Source organism: Protopterus annectens, chromosome 14.part0, assembly GCF_019279795.1.
Source record: "Protopterus annectens isolate FY-2018-M chromosome 14.part0, PAN1.0, whole genome shotgun sequence".
In the NCBI taxonomy this organism is placed as follows: Eukaryota; Metazoa; Chordata; order Ceratodontiformes; family Protopteridae; genus Protopterus; species Protopterus annectens.
Genome location: NC_056748.1, coordinates 608,375,260 through 608,395,360, shown reverse-complemented (window position 1 = coordinate 608,395,360; position 20,101 = coordinate 608,375,260). Strand labels below are relative to the sequence as shown.

The window sequence follows — 20,101 nt, the reverse complement described above, 5'->3', positions numbered from 1 at the left end:
ATCTAGCAAAATCTTTTCTTGTACATTTGCATTCCAAGCTGGATCCTTTTTGTACTAGATACGGTCCAAAATTATTTGATAATGTAAACATTACACTTTACTAATTGTCGTAAGACATTTTATTTGGAGAGGTCCTCTGACATCCATGTTGTAAGTATATTGTAAATATGGCGTAAATAGGTTTTTAGGACATGTATAGTTTAGTTTAGGTGGTGTACCTCCAAAATAGTTAACAGTTTATACTTTATATAATAGTATATTACCTGATTAAAGTTATCCTCCTCCTGGGAGGCCTGATTCATATTATGTTTTTCTGGGACACCCTAGTGAATGTTTTACCCGATCAGGAGTAAGGTACTTGTTACAATAACTGCTGGTCTATAAATCAAAACTTGTTAACGGTTTGTATTAATTTAGAATGTACTTTATTTCCTTTTCTTGTATTGATGTACAAGTTCCTTACCTTGCATTTATTTTCATTTTTTGTGTAAAAGTTTTAAAACTAATAAAATTATAGAGAGGAGGAGAAGTCTCCAAGTTAAACGACTATATCCTCCATCAGAGGAGACTCCTCTAACTTAAATGGGGACTCCTAAAAAGGGGAAAGAAGAAAAGGGACAAGAATCCTCTAATTTAAATGGATTCTTGAGGAGACAACAAGGCCCAAAGAAAAAGACAGCCGCAAAGGTAAAAATACAAGGTTTAGAGAGCCAAAAATAGCACAAGGCTATTACGATAGAACCAGTAAGTAAAACAAATAATTATTAAGAAGTAACCATTAGAAATATTCAAAATGTTAAATTTTACAAGCCTGAGGCAGTGTAAACAATCCCGAAGCTTCAAGAGGCAAATGAGATCTGGGGAACAGCTGCTAACCCCCATGGGATAGGACTTCGCCTCAAGCCTGTAGAAGCTCTCGAGCTTTAGTACAGGCAGAGTCGGAGCAGAGATTCGGCTCCAAACCCAGCCAGCAAGAATGAAGACAAGATGGGACAACATAAGATGACAAATTTTGCTCATTTAGCAGCTCATAACCTTAAATCAATCATATAAACTAAATTGCCAGACTACCATTTATGATGTAACTAAAGTTGGATAATGTATAATCACTGAATCATTACACATGCTGATCGATGAGAACCAGCAGAGTTCCAAGACCATATTATAACAGTAATATAACTGTTTAATTCCTATACTTCCTTAAAGGCATGAAAAGAGAGCAACCATACTATAAGCAGCTTCACTATTTTATGTAGCAAGTATGCCCATTCAGTAACATGCAACTAATTAATGGTGTTCTGTCCACAATAAATTATACACCTGAATTACAATAAATAAATAAATGAAAAATAAATAATGTAAATTTGCCTTTATTGCTCCTGAAGGTTCTTGAATAAAACAGAACCTTATTTTGCTAAAATGCTCTTAACAATGCATGGTAGAGTAGTCATTGCCATGTTAATGCCAATATAACTAAGCATACACTGCAGTAACCAAATTGTGCGTATCCCATTACAGTCGTACAGCTCCTCAGAATTAAAAAGGTATAGGTCAGTAACATGATGGGCATAGCTTAATTACATATTTATTTACTTATTTATATTTCTTTACTAAGGCAGTGCACTGATCAATATTTACCAATTTCATGCTCAGACCGGTTGAAATACAAAATATTTCAGAAACAAAAAATATATCAATGTACACAATAACAGAACAGTTCAGAATAATTACATAGAAAAAACAGTGCTTCATTCCAGTGAACAAGCGCAGTCTAACACCATCAAGCAGAGTGCAATGCACAATATATGCATTAGTTTCTAAACTGGGTCAATCTGCAGTAAATCTTATGAGAAGAGACTCTAAAATAAGTTAAGTGATATGTCCTGTGTTGAAGCAGGAGCATTTGGTTTGGATGAAGAAATGATCTTTGAACTGTATTCTGAATTTGGAATAAGTGTTGAATTCCTTAATGTTGATGGGGAAGCTTTGCCAAAGAGTAGGTGCATGAGAGGAGAAATCATGTGCAGTGCTGTGGAGTTTGGTTCTAGGGGCAATGATAGTGTGGCTTCTGAGTAGTGTCTCAGGTTGTATGTGGTGGTTTTTTCATGATACATTACTTCAAGTAAAGCACACTTGGCATTTTGTCAAAATAAACATGACAGTACCAAGCCCAATCTGTGCTCAGTTTTCTAAGCATTTTGATAGAAAAAAAAATATTTGAAAACTCCCAGGAGCAGGTTCTGGGTGAAATTCTGAGGACTGCAACAGAGTGCCACAAAACAGTGGAAGTGTAAATTTTCTGTGTTTTTGGTACAACAAATACCAATCTTCCACCTATTAGGACTTCAACCTGTCACATTTAGTTGGGTTATACAGGATATAAAATTTGTAGAAGTTACTCCCCTATAATATTTTTTTGCAAATTATCAGTGTTTGCTGTAACTCAAAAATCCATAATCTCAAACGTATACTTAAGCACAGAATGCAAAGAAACTTTTCCACTTTTAACATATTGTTAATAGTATAGGTAGTGCATTACCTACCCCAGCATCAGCAGCCAAAGACCAGTTCCCACTAGTTCTTCGGATTTCTTCCAAAGACCATAATCTCTCCCAGACTGGTTCACCTTCAGAGCCATTATGTTCAGACAACCCATTAACAGTTACTGCTGGTCCATTCATCTACAAAGGTAACAGAAATTAAATGCAAGCTACTATATAAATACAGAATATTTATATCAAATTTTAAATTGAGTACTTTATGCTAACTAGAATTCAAAAGTATGCCCAACACATTTTCAGCAGTAAGTACCCAACTCAGTCTGAGAAATCTCTAAAGAAAAACAAGCAAAAAAAACTGTCAGTGCCACATGCTTGGGGAAGTTGAATCAATAGATACAATAAACAGGGTTATGATCAGGTCTCCGGTCATAACCTGCTTACAGTACAGAGTCGATTATCGAGACTACTTGGGACCTAGGGTAGATCGGATAATCAAACATATAATTGTAACAGGTACAAAAACTTCTAAAAATCTTGTTTTTTTTCTACATGCAGGAATACACATTTCAACCAGTGATTCCAATAAACAATAAAGAATATTTTCATACATGAGCTGGCTACAAGCTAAAAAAAACATGCTCAAACAAATACGTATTATGTTTACATATTCAGGACTTTAGGATTTTCCTACCCCAAAACTTTGGAAGGCTGATTTTAATAATTGACGTTTCGGATAATCTACGTTCAGCTAATCGACTTTCTACTGTATTATGTTTTCGAGACACAGATATCAAGAAATTCACCTCAAAATCAGAGCTTCATGGGTAAATCTTGGCATCCATGCCAAGATCTTACACACACACACACACACACATATATATATATATATATATATATATACATACATACATATACATATATGTGTGTGTGTTTGTGTATATGTATGTATACATACACATTTTATATATATAAAAACATATATATCTATGTACACACATACATTATATAGATTACACTGGTTTGGACATGTGATGCGGAGGGATACAGGGTATATTGGGAAAAAGATGCTAAGGATGAAGCTGCCAGGTAACAGGAAAAGAGGGAGGCCTAAGATAAGGTTTATGGATGTGGTGAGAGAGGACATGCAGGTGGTTGGTGTGACAGAGCAAGATGCAGACGACAGGAAGAAATGGAAACAGTTGATCTGCTGTGGCGACCCCTAATGGGAGCAGCCAAAAGAAGATATATATGCAAATATCATTTTTCAAAAATGTTCATTCAAGCCAGGTTTAGATAATGCCCCTAAATTCAAAATCCACGACCTCTCTTTTTTATTTAACACCTTATGTTTATCAATTTCTGTTAAATTCGCTATATATATATATATATATATATATATATAGTGTCAATTCCTATAAATACAAAATGTGCAGTTGTATGATCTTATGTTTGTAAAGGGCACTACGAACACGTTGACATTTAATACCACTTAGGTGAACGGCTACTCAGCTCTTAAAAGACCTAGACGTCTGGCCTACCTAGAAGACCCCACACTGGCATACAGCCATATAGATCATCCATTCTGTTCGACATGTAATTAACTGTGGTACATCATATACTCTAGGTGTATTAATAGAAGTAAAACATTTGGTTTTCAAAATAACTTTACAATAAACACAGTTTCCATATGGATTACATCCTTTAACATCATCAAGTTTTTTTTTTTTTTACTATCCATCCTTTTTATACCATGCAAGGGATTCTCCTAGATTTTTGCCTCTCCTATATCCGAACTTACAATATTGTGTAAGATGTCCTTCAAAGAATTGATCAGTTTTGAGAATATGCCAATGCTTGTGAATGATACCCCATAGTTTATATGTATTTGTACCATATGATGCTATAAATCTAAATGGGGCTTGTTCTACTTTTGCCCCATTCTGTCTATTCATCTGTGTTAAATTTCTTTATAAAATGGGATGCCCTTGATTCTTCTGTTTTAATGAAGCATCTATTACGGCCTCTCTGGACAAACCTAGTCCCCATTTGTCTAACTTCTTTTTGATATTCATCATTATTACTACAAATGTGGTGTAACCTCTGAAATTGGCATTTAGGTATATTCAAGATAGTGTGCGTTTGGATGGCAACTATCAGCTCTCAACATAGAATTCCTAGTGAATGGTTTTCTATAAAGCCCCATACTCAGGGTCCCATCATTGTTCTTTGTAACATGTACATTTAAGAAATCAATAGGTACTCTTTCCATCCTATCCACAAAAACAATGTCAAATACATTAAAATTCAAATGTTCTACAAACATTTTCCAACTATTTTCAGAGCCAGACCAAATGACCCAGCAATCGTCAAGATAACGTCGCCACATTAGCAAATCAGACTTCAAGGGAATATTGTCATCATATATCAAACTACACTCTAGGTACCCCATAAACAGATCAGCGTATACTGGGGCAAATTTTGTACCCACTGCTGCCAGAATATGATTCTGATTCGAATGCCGAATTTATGCACTTAATGAATAGTTGTACTGATTTTTTACAGTTTACACATGACTTGGGACATGATAGGATATCATATTTAGATGTTATGTTAACTAAGGACATATTACAAGGCTATTTGAAAGCTGGTATATTTAGGAAAAACACTAATAAGTTTTTACATTTTACCAGTAATCATACATATCATGTTAAGAAAGCTGTTATAAAGGGACAAATGGTTCGTGCAGCCCGGATGGTTGATATACATGATTTTATAGAAGAATGTCAATATATTGGTAATATGTTTTTAAATAGGGACTATCCCAAAAATTTTGTAGATAGTATTATCACTAAGGTGGTGAACAAAAGAAATATAGGTTTATATAAACCTTTATTATCAACATGTACTACTGTTGAATCAGAATCATATTCTGTAAGATAACCTTCAACTATAGTTCAGACAATGAAACAGTCAAATACAAACAAGTATGGTAATACAGGTTTTAGAACGACATACACAGATGATACTGCAGATATTATTAGTCTTATGCGTAAAAATTGGACATTTATTACAGGTGACGGAGACCTAACCCAAATTTTGGGTACACAACCTATGGTTATTTATAAAAGGGACTGGAATCTAAAAGATTGGTGTAATGTATGCTCTAATTTTGTTGTAAAAACTCAGTCAAAATGAGAAAATGCAATACGTGTACATACTGCAGGTATATTTTAGAAGTGGATGAGTTATCCATAATGGGAACACACAGTTATAATGTCCTGAAATAATAATACAACACAATAGGTGTCATACACGCAGCAATATGCTCAAATTGTTCTGCCTATTATATAGGGAAAACGGAATGAAAGTTAAAACAACGCATATACGAGCACATTCATGGCATCAATAAAAATTCACATACTAATGCACTTTATAGTCACATAGAGCATAATCCAACACATAAATTTAAGTTTGTAATATTAGAGCAAATTTGACAAACTCCAAGAAGAGATCCCTGGAAAATATTTTTAGAATCAAGGGAATATTGGTGGCAAGTTTATTAAATGCTACACAATTCCCAGGTTTAAATGATTCTATTAAGTATTTTAAAGTTAAAAGTTTATAATAGCTAGGGTACTGTGTTGTTGTTGTGTCTTTCGGCTTTTCCCGGTTAGGGGTCGCCACAGCGGAAATCCGGTCTGCTATACTATGTAATAAATTAAAATATCTAGAGTTTTAGTGTTGGTTTTTAACATATATATTATAATTAATTTTACTTGGATAATTGAATGGTCATTAGCAAGCAAGATTTACTATAAAGCAAGTTGTTTTTATTGTAATGGTTGTCTGAGGAAGGCTGGTATTACAGCCAAAAGCACTTACCTTTTGGAAATTAATAAACTTGCATTACTATTCTGGACTGTTCACGCTGCCCATTTGTTTGGTTCATTTATATTTTATATATATATATATATATATATATATATATATATATATACACACACACACACACATACATATATGTGTATGCGCGTATACATATATATATATATATATATATATATATATATATATATATATACACACATACATACATACATACACACACACACACACACACACACACACACACACACACACACACACACATATACACACACACATATACACACACACATATACACACACACACATATACACACACATATACACACACACATATACACACACACAAACACACACACATACAGTGGATATAAAAAGTTTACAGACCCTTGTCAATATGCCAGCTTTTTGTGATATAAAACAATGAGACCACAAGAAATAATTTCAAAACTTTCCACCTTTAATGTGACCTAGAACCTGTTCAATTCAATTGAAAAACAAACAAATCTGTTAAGGGAAAAAATATAAAAAAATAAAAAATGTACAATAAGCTGGGTGCACAAGTGAGCACATTCTTAAACTAATACTTTGTTGAAGCACCTTTTGATTTAATTACAGCATTCAGTTTTCTTGGGTACACACCTGCCATCAGTTAGAGACTGATTAACCGCAAATAAAGTTCAGCTGTCCTAGCAGGATTTTCCTGACATTTACTCATTTGCCTGCTACAGCAAAAGCCATGGTTCGCTGAGAGCTTACAAAGCATCAAAGGGATCTCATTGTTGAGGTGCATCAGTCAGGAGAAGGGTACACAAATTTTCACAGCATTGGATATACTATGAAACACAGTGAAGACAGTTATCAAAAAGTGGAGAAAATATGGGACAGCAGTGAAGTTGCAAAGAACTGGATGTCCCTCCAAAATTGATGAAAAGACAAGACAAAAACTGGTCAGGGAGGCTGCCAAGAGACCTACAGCAACACTGAAGGAAATGCAGGAATTTCTGGCAAGTACTGGTTGTGCACTACATGTGACAACAATCTACTGTATTCTCCATATGTCTGGGCTATGATGCAGGGTTGCAAGACAGAAGCCTTTTCTTAAACAGAAAAAACATACAGGCCTGGCTAAAATTTGAAAAACAAAATATCAAGTCTCCCAAAAGCATGTGGGATAATGTGTTATGGTCTGATGAGACAGAGGTTGAACTTTTTGACCACAATTCCAAAAAGTCACCTAAAGAACACCATCCCCACGGTGAAGCATGGTGGTGGCAGTACCATGCTTTTGGGTTGATTTTCTTCAGCTGGAACTGGGGATTTAGTCAATGTGGAGGGAAATATGAACAGTTCCAAATACCAGTCACTTTTGGCCCAAAACCTTCAGGCGTGCGCTAGAAAGCTGAAGATGAAGAGGAATTTCACCTTTCAACATGACAATGACCCCAAGCATACATCCAAATCAACAAAAGAATGGCTTCCCCAGAAGAAATGTAAAAGTTTTGGAATGGCTCAGCCAGAGCCCAGACCTAAATCCAATAAAAAAAATCTGTGGACTGTGTGACGATGTCCTGGCCCAGCAATCAAGGAGCCTCAATCCTCACCCACTAACACCAGGGAGGTAGTCGCCTAGAAGAGGAAAGGATAACTAATATACACAGTGAAGTACATTTTCCCTTAAGTGCACACAGAGATCATAGTCAGTCTGGGGCTGGCTGCTCCCTTGCTCACCAGGTCCCCAATAAGATTCCCCACTGGCACAGCTACAGGGTCCAGGTCTCAGCCTATCTGGGCAAGCTAGGACCTCCAGTACCCTCTCCGTCCAACCAGCGCTTCGTGTCCCTGTCCAAGTAGCTGACACAACACACACACACTTTGAGATAATATTTATACAACAAGGCTGACAGATTCTCCAGCTGTGCCCCTTTACCTAGACTATACGGTAGTAATTACTGCCACCACCCAGTTAATAATATCAGCTACTAAAAGGCCCTTATAAGGGTGTCCAATTATTACTGTGAAATGTTAATATCCAATGGTAAATGTGACTATACAGTCAAAGGCTTATTGGAAGGGCTTAGACAGTAAACTCTATAAATATATAATGTACTCTAAAGCATACTTCATCTCTACACAAACCAGCCACAGGTAGAAGGTTTTAAAAATATTTAATAATAAATAATTAAAACACAAGACAAATCTACTACACCACAGGGATATCTAAGAGTTCACAGATCACACAGAAACTTAAAATAATACAGTAGGACAGGTCTGGTTTCAAAGAAAAATACCTAATTAATCTTTACTAGCTTTAACTACTCCTACAAGATATCACAGTGCTAAAAACTTACATGTGAGCATAAGTAAAGTGCTGATAAGTTAGATGTCCAGATCAAAATGCTCTAGGTCTCTCGTGAGAAATAGAATTTAAACATTACTAACAAACCTGCCTCTAAGGCCCTCCCAAAATTACATCATTTTTGACACTTAGGTTTTCCCAGTATTCATACTGCATTATTTTAACACCTGGTCTGAGTTCTCAGGCCACAAACTGTATTATTTAGCCATCTAACCCCTCCTCAGAAACTTACAATGATAAGAGACATTTCACATGTATATACTAACAGAAACTAAAGCAATAAAAGCACATTCCACATCTAAATTCTAGTCATAAACTTTAGCCTTAAAACAATGGGCATGAAATCTTTATCCAACCGCCCTTGGGCCAAATTCTAACATGAAAGGAAACAACATGCTTTACTGGGCCAGTAGAGTGCAATGTTGTCACATATTTTGCAGTTCCACATTTCACAGTGTTTTCTTACATTTAAAAACACAAGCCTGTATTTTACATTTATTTATACAGTTCATAGAATTATATATTAAATTCTATTTGACTAGGCTGGCAGCCTTTGCCCACATCTCCCCAATCGTCACAGGCGGACCTGAAGAGGGCTGTGCACAAGAGATGCCTCGCAATCTGTCAGATTTGGAGCGTTTCTGCAAGGAAGAGTGCGCAAATATTGCCAAGTCAAGATGTGCCATGCTGATAGACTCCTACCCAAGAACACCGAATGCTGTAATTAAATCTAAAGGTGTACAAGTCTTAATGAAAAAGTGGTGTCTAGTGCAAGACCAAGACATTTATAGTGTTAGATTTAACTGTTGTGTTACTGGGAGGGGCGGGACAATTTTTTGGGAACTAGAGGATGCGAGTTTACCTGGAGTCCCAAATTTTATAATGGCAGTTTTCCAGTCTTTTTAGGTAGCCAGAGGGATAGAGGTGAAGTCATTTTGTAGGGAATGCTGTAGTTCTTAAGTATTGGGTCCTGACTTACAGAGTATGATATTGTCAACACACAGGAGGACATTACTGGGGGGGGTTTACTATATTAATGTCATGTATAAAAACAGAGAATAAAACTGGATCAAGGATGGACCCTTGTGGAACTCCTGCAGTAAAGTATCCTTCACAGGAAGTGAGATTACCTGCTCTCACTTTGAATGTTCTACTTTGTAGGTAGTTGTAAACCAGTAATTTACTTTAGCGCAGTATTGAACATTTTCGAGTTTTGTAACAGGATTTGGAAGTTTACACTTTCAAATGTTCTGATAAGACTTACAAAGTTCCTGAATTCATACTGCAAGTTGCAATAAGTCTGTATTTATTGTGGTGAAAAATCTGGGCATACTGCAGTTTTTCAAGTTTTGTAACTGGGAAGTTATGGAAAGGAGGTGGTAAACTGTAGTGCAGGTGTGAGATAGTTTCCTGGGGATGGGAATTATGAAATGATGCTGAAAACATTTGGGAATTACACCTGCTATAACTGACAAGTTGAAAATGTAGACCCAAGGCTTAACTAGGGGTTTAGCACACAACATTTGGAAGGTGAGGACGTGCTGTTAGGGTTTAGAATGTCTTTCCACTTTTAATTTTTTTTAAGCCACTTCCCTCATTATTTGTCTAAAGTAGAAGTTTTTGTGACATAGGGGGTTTTATCCAGGTACTGATTGTGAGATTATTTCTGAATAAGGTAGGATGACTGGGGGTGCTTACCTTTTTAAACTATTTGAGCTCTGACATGTTGATTAGGTTGCTACTAAGGGAATCTTTGGTGGCATTTAAATAAGATTTGTCCCTTATGAGTTTCTAGAATGACTTTGGGTTTTGAAACCAGTTCTTAGCTTAACAGGCTTTGATTTCCTTAATTTCTAGTATGTATTTTTCTAAGTGTTAGGAAGCTGGTATAGTAGGTGTGTTTTTGGGTAGTCTTCCACTCTTCCCAGGTTTCATCCCTCCATCTCTTTCATTAAGGACTTGAGGTTAGTAGTAGGCCATGAGCAGGGATTTCCTCTGACCCTCTTCTTGGTAGCTGGTAAGTGTTCATACAGTACTCCCTTTCTTTAACAGTGAATTAAGAATATTAAAAGCTGGTATCAGTGACTGAAATAAGAGGACTGAGTGCAATAGATCTGCATGTATTTAGTCTTCTTTAATTTCAGTGGCATTCCTGGCGCGCTAAATGAGAGCAAATGCTCCCAAAGGAAGTGACCATTTAGGTTATTAGGGATATATTAATCAGTTATTCTACTAATACGTGCCAATTATTAGTCAAGGCTACAAGGAAAATAACAACCATACAGAACATTATATTCATAAAATTGCAGAAAGTATTTTAAGAACTAAGCCAACACAGGAATGGAGAAAGGAGATTCTGTCGATAAGGATGACTGCAATTAGGGATACAGACAAGGGGGGGGGGGGCAGAATTTACTGAAGAAAACTGGCAAAGGAACCAAGATAATGGGAGCAAATAATGAGAAAGTGAAAGGCATTAGAATGGGAAGAGGCCAATAATTTATTTGGACTTCAGACTAGAGTGCCTTCTCTATCACAGACTGATAGAGTATAGGCAGAGAGAAAGAAATAGGGGGATCCTAAGTAAAAGACCAGCACTGGTACAGATTTTAGTAGAATACAGATCAGAAGCTGCTGTTAAAAAGGGGATAATTAGCAAAGCATATAAACTACTGCATGATAACTGTAATAATAAATCAGAGAAGGTTAGAAAGGATTGGGAAAATAGACTGGGTAAACAATTCACAAAGAAACAATGGGGATATATATATATATATATATATATATATATATATATATATATATATACACACACATATATATATATATATATATATATATATATATATATGTGTGTGTGTGTGTATGTGTGTGGATGTTCCAGTTGTTGGATATGTCTGGTTAGGCACATACCAAAGGGGGCATTGTACTCAATAATAGGTCTGATGAATGCAGAATCCAGTGGAACAATGACTTCCTTGGACTCAGATGACATATTTTTGTTTATAGGCTGCGCAACATAGAAGGATTCCCCCACTACTGTAGACACGTGATGGTGAAAGGCTAGATTGCTATCTGTGTGTCCCCAAGTCCTGACTACTGGGTCAACTGTAAGGGCTGTGTTGTCAATATGATGGTTACCAGGGGTGGATGACTTATCAAAGGATACTATTACGCATTTCTTGGCATTTAGGTTTAGTCCACGGCTCTGAAACCAGTTGTTTGTCTGTGTCAGCCCCTCCTGGAGAACATCTGTGTCAGTGTGGGATTCAATGACAGCTCCCAATTTGGAAAGCTCTGCAAAATGTAACCAGACAGAGACCACACTGACACTGGCCTTGACGTCAGAGAAGTAAATGCCAAAAAGGAGAGGTCCAAAGATTCATCCATGAGGGACTCCACTTGTGACTGGCCTCTTTGTAGAGGTCGACTCCCCAGTTCTAACTTCCTGGGTCCTGTCTGCAAGCCAGTTGGCTATCCACCGGGTGATGCACAAGTTTGTATCCAACCACTTTTGTTTGTCAACAATGCCCAAATGGGGTACTGTGTCAAATGCCTTGGCCACATCAAGGTAGATGGTGTGAATCATTTTGCCCTCATCTATTGCTTTGGTGACCTTCTCAAAGAAGTCTTCCAAACTGAGTAGGCTTGATGTGCCCTTGGCGAAACCAAACTGGGTTGGGTCCAGTATCTGGAGGTTTACTATATCACTATTGATCATGTGTATGATGATTCTTTCCATGGCTTTACATACAAGACTAGTGAGACTTATGGGTTTGTAGTTTCCAGGGCTCTACAGATGGCCCACCTTTGTGCAGAGGGATGACTGTTGCTGTTCTCCATTCATGTAGCACAAAGACTGTTTGGAGGCTGTAGTTAAACAGAAATTTCACAGGCCCTGATAGGTCATGTTTCATGCTATTTAGAAGGGGACCTCGGATAATGTCTGGGCCCACTGATGCAGTGTTCTTGGCCTTAGACAGTGCATGAAGGACCTGTACCCTAGTGATAGCAGGGGGAGTTATATTTGATATTTCCTGAGGGAAGGTTGAGGGGGAGAGAGGGGTAAAGTTGGAGCGGAATCGGCCAGTAGGTTTTGATAAATCTTCTGGCTCAGTATAGGTTGCTCCATTAACAATGAGCTCTGCACACAATTGCGTATTGTCTGAGGTTTTAAGACATAGCTAAAGAATGCCTTGTGATTGTCCTTGGCCTGTGAGGCCAAATTCACCTCAAAACTGGCTTTGGTAGACTTTATTCGTCCTCAGAGAGGTTTGTTTAGTTTGATGAGAGTGATTTTATCCTGCTGGGTGCTGCATCTCCTAATTTTTGCCACAATTTTCTTCCTTCTGTTATACAGCCTACTGATTTACTTCATTATATCAGGGTGGCTTGTTTTTTGAGTTAGTCTGTACTTCTTCCTGATGGGTACAGCTGCCTCTATACAGCTATTAACAGGGTTTCTGTCGACAGTTCTGCATAGGGAGCAGTGTTCTCAGGGTTTACAGGGGCTTGAAATTTTGTCAGGTTATCACTGTACTGATAAGTCTTATGGGGTGACTGACCATTTGATGAAGATTGCACTGGGAAAGGAACACCACAACATGGGCATATTTAAATCAGACTGACACATATGCTGAGTCATGAAATAATTATGTTCTGTAGCTTGGCATTTACTTCCAATATTACAGCCTGGAAGGTTGCTATTGAGGAAAGCGGGGAAGTGAACCACAGCCAGTAGTACTTTGAGTCCTTATACACAGGTTGATCAGACTGCAGTTTGAGTCCTTATCTGCTTTACTGTGTCTGTTTGCCACTGTGGGTGTTTTTCAACTTGGGTGCTTTTAGCCAGTATCACGCATTCCTCATCTGTCTTTTGGTTTTACTGTCCATATAATTGTCATAATGATAGTGTATGCAGGTTGAGAGGCAAACACTGGACTTCAACCAGTTTTCATATATAGTATAAACTGGATTATTTTCTGAGACAGGCTTCAATATTGCCAATTGTACTGTTCATGCTTAGGCATTTAAGAGAGAGTTTGAAAAATTTTTATTTGGCAGAAGTTGGATTGGTACAGAGATAACTGGTTGTTGGAGGTGATGGGGTGAATTAAAAAGTGTTAAGGATGCTTGTGACTGCGTAAGTGTGAAGAGCTTGGGGTTTATTAATTGGGAATTACTAAGTAAGGAATGCTGATTGTGCTGCCTGTTTGAAGGTGGTCTGTTGGGTCCGAATTTAGATTTATGTTCCATGAAATATTTGAATAGGTTAACACATAGAAGGAGATCATGTAATTTTATTAATTTGGGATACAAACCCTACCAGTACCTATTCTAATTAAATCGCTCAATCACAGAAAGAAAAGTCACAGCTATATGCAAGCAGCTTCACACCCTTCCAACACACAAAGGCAGCAACTCCTCAGATATCTCGAACTTCCGTCCCACTGCTATCTTGTCCCCTCGTTCCAAAGTTCTCAAAAAGTATGTTCACAAACAAGTCATGCAATATCTTACCAAACATAACCTTCTAACTCCTACTCAACATAGCTTCAGGCCCAGACATAGCACTACCACAGAGCTCTTATCCTTTCTCCACACAGTCTCTCTTGCCAGGGATTACCACAAGCTAGTTTTATGCCTATTTCTGGATATGTCCAAGGCATATGATACTTTCTCATCCTCTCCTTTTAAACAAATTACAAGAAATTAACTTCTCCCCTGAAGCTATTTCATGGTTCTCTAGCTACCTCTGCAATCGAACCCAATCTGTAAAATGGCAGTCTGCACTCTCACCACCTCTACCAGTCAAAATGGGAGTTCCTCAAGGCTCTATTTTAGGGCCTTTACTCTAATATTTTCACTAACAAACTCTATTCTTCCTCCCCCAGTCTTCATTAGTTCAATACACTGATGACTCGACCTTTACTACTACAGCCAGCTCCCTCTCTGAACTCCGTTCTGCCACCCAAACTGCCTTTAACTCAATCGAAACATGGCTGACAATCAGCTCATACTCGATCCAAAAAAAAAAAAAAAAAAAAACAAACTGCTACTGTTCCTCCCAAAAAATCTGGCATATATCAAATCTACTTTCACTATTCTATCTCTTAACACCCCCCCCCCCCCACACAAGTAGAACCTAGCATCAAACTCTTAGGAATTACTGCAGACGATCAATTGAAATTTTATATACATATCAATAACTATCAAAAAGACCCATCAAAAACTCGGACTCCTCTACAGATCTAAAAAATTCCTTTCCTCTGAAGCCAAGATTACACACCCTCAAATCGTACCTCCTACTCAGTCTTATGTATGGCTCCCAGATCCTTACTGATCTTGACTCTACCCTTATCACCAAACTTGAAATCACCTACAATAAAAAATCGCTCGCTTTGCAGCGCATCAAAACTATAAATTCCATCACTGCATCTCTCTAAGATTAATGAACTGGTTAGAACTACCTCACCAACTTTAACTCTCACAGCTCTCCATTATTTACTCTATCCTTTACTTGCTTTCATATTGTCTAACACTCATGCCACTCATCTCCTGCTACTCTCCCTCCAGACAAATAAGAAGCTCTAACCAAAAGTTGCTCCAAATCTACAAACCCAAACCCAAAACTAACAACAAACTAAGCAGACACCGGCACTACAAACTATAAAAAACGAAGCCGGGAGGTTTGCAGAACACAGTATCACCAAAATCCAGTCAGGAAAAAGTCCAACGATTTCTTAGTCTGAACGCGACTTTATTAACAAAAATAAAAGCGTTTTCGCTGCTAAAACAAAAGCGCAGCTTCCTCAGAAACAAACCAAAACAATGAAGGATGTAAAAGGTTTGGCGCCAGGCAATACATTTAAAATTAAAGGAGGTGTGTCAAAAGACATCATTTCCTCTCTGGCGCTCCACTTCACTTTACATGCTTCTGTTTAATATCAATCAAATAGTAACCAAAGTAAAATTGGTAAATGAACTGTCTCAATAAATTATCAAATATAAAATACAAAAGTAATACAAAAATTAACTGACCATAATCAGTAAACTTTAAAAACATTGCGACTCAATCATAATCACATTAAAACAACCATACTAGAAAAGCTAACAGATTATTTGGTGTAACTTCTCATTTTTAACACTACTGAGATGTTGCAGTTATCATTTAAACCAGGGCTATAAAATGCATTTAGTTTAATTTGCCATTCTAGTTCACGAAATTCTAACAATAAGGACAGAGGGCCTCCTCTAATGCTCATGGGAATATGATCTATTCCCATAAAGGAAAACTTATGGTCAGGAAAATTTAGCACGTCTGGCTAGAGCGCTCTCTTGTTTGTTAGTCCTCATGGCATAGACATGCTCGTAAATCCGCTGACGTAGTTTACGATCTGTCTTGCCAATATAAAAAGCAGGACATGCATTACAAAATGCTCCATAAATTACTGATTTCGTGTTGCAATTAATTGTGTGTTTAATATCATATTTTATGTCATTGACAGAGAAGGATAGACCTACTCTGACTAGGTGACACCAACTACAGGTTCCACAGGTTGTGGACCCTTTACATTTAGAAAATTGTAACTTTTGTTTAGATTGTAGAAGTTCTTTTAAGTTCCTTCCCTTCTTAAACACTACTCTAGGGAAAGGTCCTAACTTTTCAAACAAGAGAGCGTCATTCCTGATAAATTGCCAATTTTTGGTCAAGGTATTACAAATTTTTCCAGCATCATTACTAAATGCTGTGATGAAGCTGGTAGAGAGGTTAACTTTAACTTAATTATAATAATAATAATAGTAGTAATAATAATTAGTAAGAACTGAGTTTTTCCCAAAGGGGATGACAACGCATTTTTTGGCATTAAGCTTAAGGCCATGGTTTCGACACCAGTCATTGGTCTGAGTGAGGCCTTCCTTTAGGATGTCTACATCACTTGGGGAGTTAATAATGGCTCCCAGCTTACAGTAGTCTGGGAACTTGGTCAGCCAGAGTCCCTCCGTGTTGGCCTGGACTTCTGAGAAGTAGATGCCAAACAGGAGAGGACCCAGGACCAATCCCTGCGGGACTCCACTTGTGACTGGTCGGCAGTCTGACTTGGGAGTCCACTACTTTCACACTGTGGGTTCTATCCGTGAGCTAGTTTGTAGCCCGCCTAGTGATACAGGGGTTGATGCCTAGTTTGGTGAGTTTATCAATAATTCCTGAGTGGGGAATGGTATCAAAGGCCTTGGCCAGATTGAGGTATGCTGTATGACCTGCCTTGCCGTCATGCACAGCTCTGGTAACGGACTCAAAGAAATCAACCAAGTTGAGCAGGCATGATCTACCTTTCACAAAACCAAATTGAGTGGGATCTAGAGTTTGGAGATTCCCTATATCCTTGTTAATTAGGTCCATGCTGATGCACTCCACAGCCTTACACATCAGACTTGTCAGGCTAATGGGAAGATAATTACCAGGGTATGTAGTCACTCCCCCTTTATGGAGAGGGATGATTGTAGCAGTGTGCCATTTTGTACGGACAAAGCCTGAGGTGAGGCTGTGATTGAACAGGGCACACAGATGTGGTGCCAGTTCACTTTGAAGTTCATGAAGAACATATCCAGGAACATTGTCGGAGCCCATAGAAGCTGCATTCTTGGCATTGGACAATTCAGCTTTAACCTATGCTGCAGTAATACTGGGTGCCTGGGCAGTCCTCCGGTATTGTGATTGGCCCTTTAGGGAGGGAGGGAGAGAGGGTTAAAGTTGGCATGGAATCTGTTGGCAATATCTGTTGGCTCAGTATAGGAGGTAGCATTGTGCAGTAACTCCGAGCAAACCTGGATATTGCCATGGAGATTCTTGACTTAACTACAAAAGGCTTTGTGGTTGTTTTAGTGTCTGCCGCAATTCTACCTTCATAGCTGGCTTTAGAGGTTTTGATGAGGGATCTCAACTTTTTGTTGAGGCCAATAAGGGAGTTTTTCCAGTCTTGGGACTTCACCTTTTCCTGCAACAGTTTCTTCCTTCTATTGTAGAATTTATTAATGGCAGAGGACCACCAGATTGGCTTCCTTTTTTTTTTTTTTTTTTTTTTTTTAAGAGGAGAGCGTCTTTGTTCTGTTGGGTATGGCTAGTTCCATGCATTTATGTACGTGTTCGTACAATGCATTGGTGTATGATTCGGCAGTCGTACATCTATTTTCCATTGACATAGGTGCCATGAAGTTAGCCACCTCTGTTTTTAGGAGCCCAAAGTCAGCTTTGGAGAAGTTTTTCATGGTGGTTACCTTTGTGGGGGGTGTGGGGGAGATGTGGATTTCCATGGTGATTAGTTTGTGGTCGGATCTAACCAGGGAAGAATTGACTATTGGTGTAGAGCAACGATTGCCCATGTTAGTAATAACCAGGCCAAGGATGTTGCTTCCTCTAGTGGGGGTAAGAATGAGCTGGTCCATGGCATTGGAATTGATGAATTCCAGGAAGCTTTGGGCCAATGTATAGGTGCATGAGTAGTTTTCCCACTTGATGGAGGGGTAGTTGAAGTCACCTAGTATGAGAGTGTTGGGTTGGACCCCAACAGATTCCAGAATGCTTAGGAACGTGGAGTGAGAGTCTTGGGACATGGTTGGGGACCTACAGCAGGCTATGATCTGAATTGCCGTCTTACCCAGTGTTAGCTGTACCTGAAGTATCTCAGATGCATTATGCTGGGCTACCAGTCTGAAGGTGTGCATATCCTTTATGAATATGGAGACACCACAGCCTTTGGAGCTTCGGTCCATGTTCTGGGGCCGAAAGGTGTGGAATGAGTTATAGCCTGGTAGTGCAGGGGTGCTATCTGCTGCTTTAAACCAGGTCTCCGTTACAGCACAAATGTCGGTGTTCTCCATTTTAAGGAGTGCTTCCAGCAAGTGTATCTCAAGATTTAGACTTCTGGCATTGAGCAACATGACCCTCAGATTGCATTTATTTATAGGTGTTACAGTGGTAATTTGGTCTTTGGAACATTGCCTAAAAAAGGCACTATAGGGGTGGCAAGAGCCTTAGCCAGTACCCAGAAACCAAGGGGTGACAGACGCAGGCCATCTCTGGCAAAGCATCGAGGTCTGTCCATCATGTCATCCCAAGCAGACAGATACTGGATCCCCTTAGAATGACACCAGAAACATAGCCAATTGTTGAAGTCAATCATTTTCTGCTTGTACCTTCAACAATCAAAGTACTGGAAGTTCAAACTGAAAAACATCAACCCTAATTTATTAGGCAGGTAAAAATATCAAATGATAAACTGATAAAGGAACACAATTTCTTCTTCCAATTCATTAACCCTACCACTAATACTAGCCATACCTGTTCCATATTACCAAGCTAACCTTAACCACAACTCTACACTTAACTTTAGGAAAAACATTTCTTTAAAACTACCACTTCACAAGATTACATCTCTGACACAGAAAACATACAGTATCTCACACCACACACACACCATTTACCCCTATCATTTACCTTAATCACTACTCTAACCCTAACACTCAAACAACTTGCTTAAACTCCCCCTTAACCTAACCCACACATTCTGTTCATGTGTACAGACTTAAACACAAACTCTCGCCTCCTAAATCTTCAAGCCTTACACTTGGTCTCTGAAATCTCACAGATTTGACTAAATGTATATTTTAAATTTCGAAGCACAACCTACAAATGTTGAACCGCATGAGCATTCAAATACCAGTAAGACACATTAAATATGTATGCATGTATATCAACACAAACATGCACACAAATCCACTCAGGATGATGAAATAAAAACATCTTGCAAATAAGGAGGACAACTCAAAACTAACAAAATTGTAGGGAACAACCATTTTTTTTTTTTTTTTTTGAAGGACAAGCTTCCTTTCTCCTCCCATAAGGAAGATTTAGCACCACACACCAGTTTTACTTTTTTGTACCAACTTCACAACAGCAGGAAGACAGAAAAAAACACCTGGTGACAGTGAAAATCCATCTCACACAACTGTAATATTGCAAGAGAGCTGCTATACAGTTAAAACATTTGGAGAAATGCACTTTACTTACATTTCAGGAGTCATCGCTCATGGTTATTGTTAGGAGCAGGAAAAAGGTTAGGATTAACATATATGAATAAGGTGGTATTGGGGGGGTGTCTCCTGCCCATGTGTATACATATTTAATCAATATATTTAGCATAGCAAATCAACCGGGATGGCCCGAGATGTGAAAGAAACTGAAATACCCAAAGAAAACCTACGTAATTTCATGCCTGCTTCCCACCTAAAATGTTTTGAGAAGAGGATAATTTTACCAGTTGCAAGACTTTTAGAGGGAAGTGTTTCCATTTCA

At 38.1% G+C, this 20,101-nt stretch overlaps 1 protein-coding gene across 3 annotated transcripts in view; it reads right to left on the bottom strand.

Moving 5' to 3' along the window:
* The window catches only part of LOC122789133 (WASH complex subunit 2A-like), a 2,558,205-nt gene that overhangs the window by 2,520,469 nt on the left and 17,635 nt on the right, over positions 1 to 20,101 (bottom strand). For all 3 annotated transcript variants that reach the window (XM_044056354.1, XM_044056357.1, XM_044056356.1), the window contains exon 2: positions 2,544 to 2,681. In XM_044056354.1, coding sequence (XP_043912289.1) covers positions 2,544 to 2,681 — 138 coding nt within the window. The remainder of the gene's footprint in view (positions 1 to 2,543; positions 2,682 to 20,101) is intronic.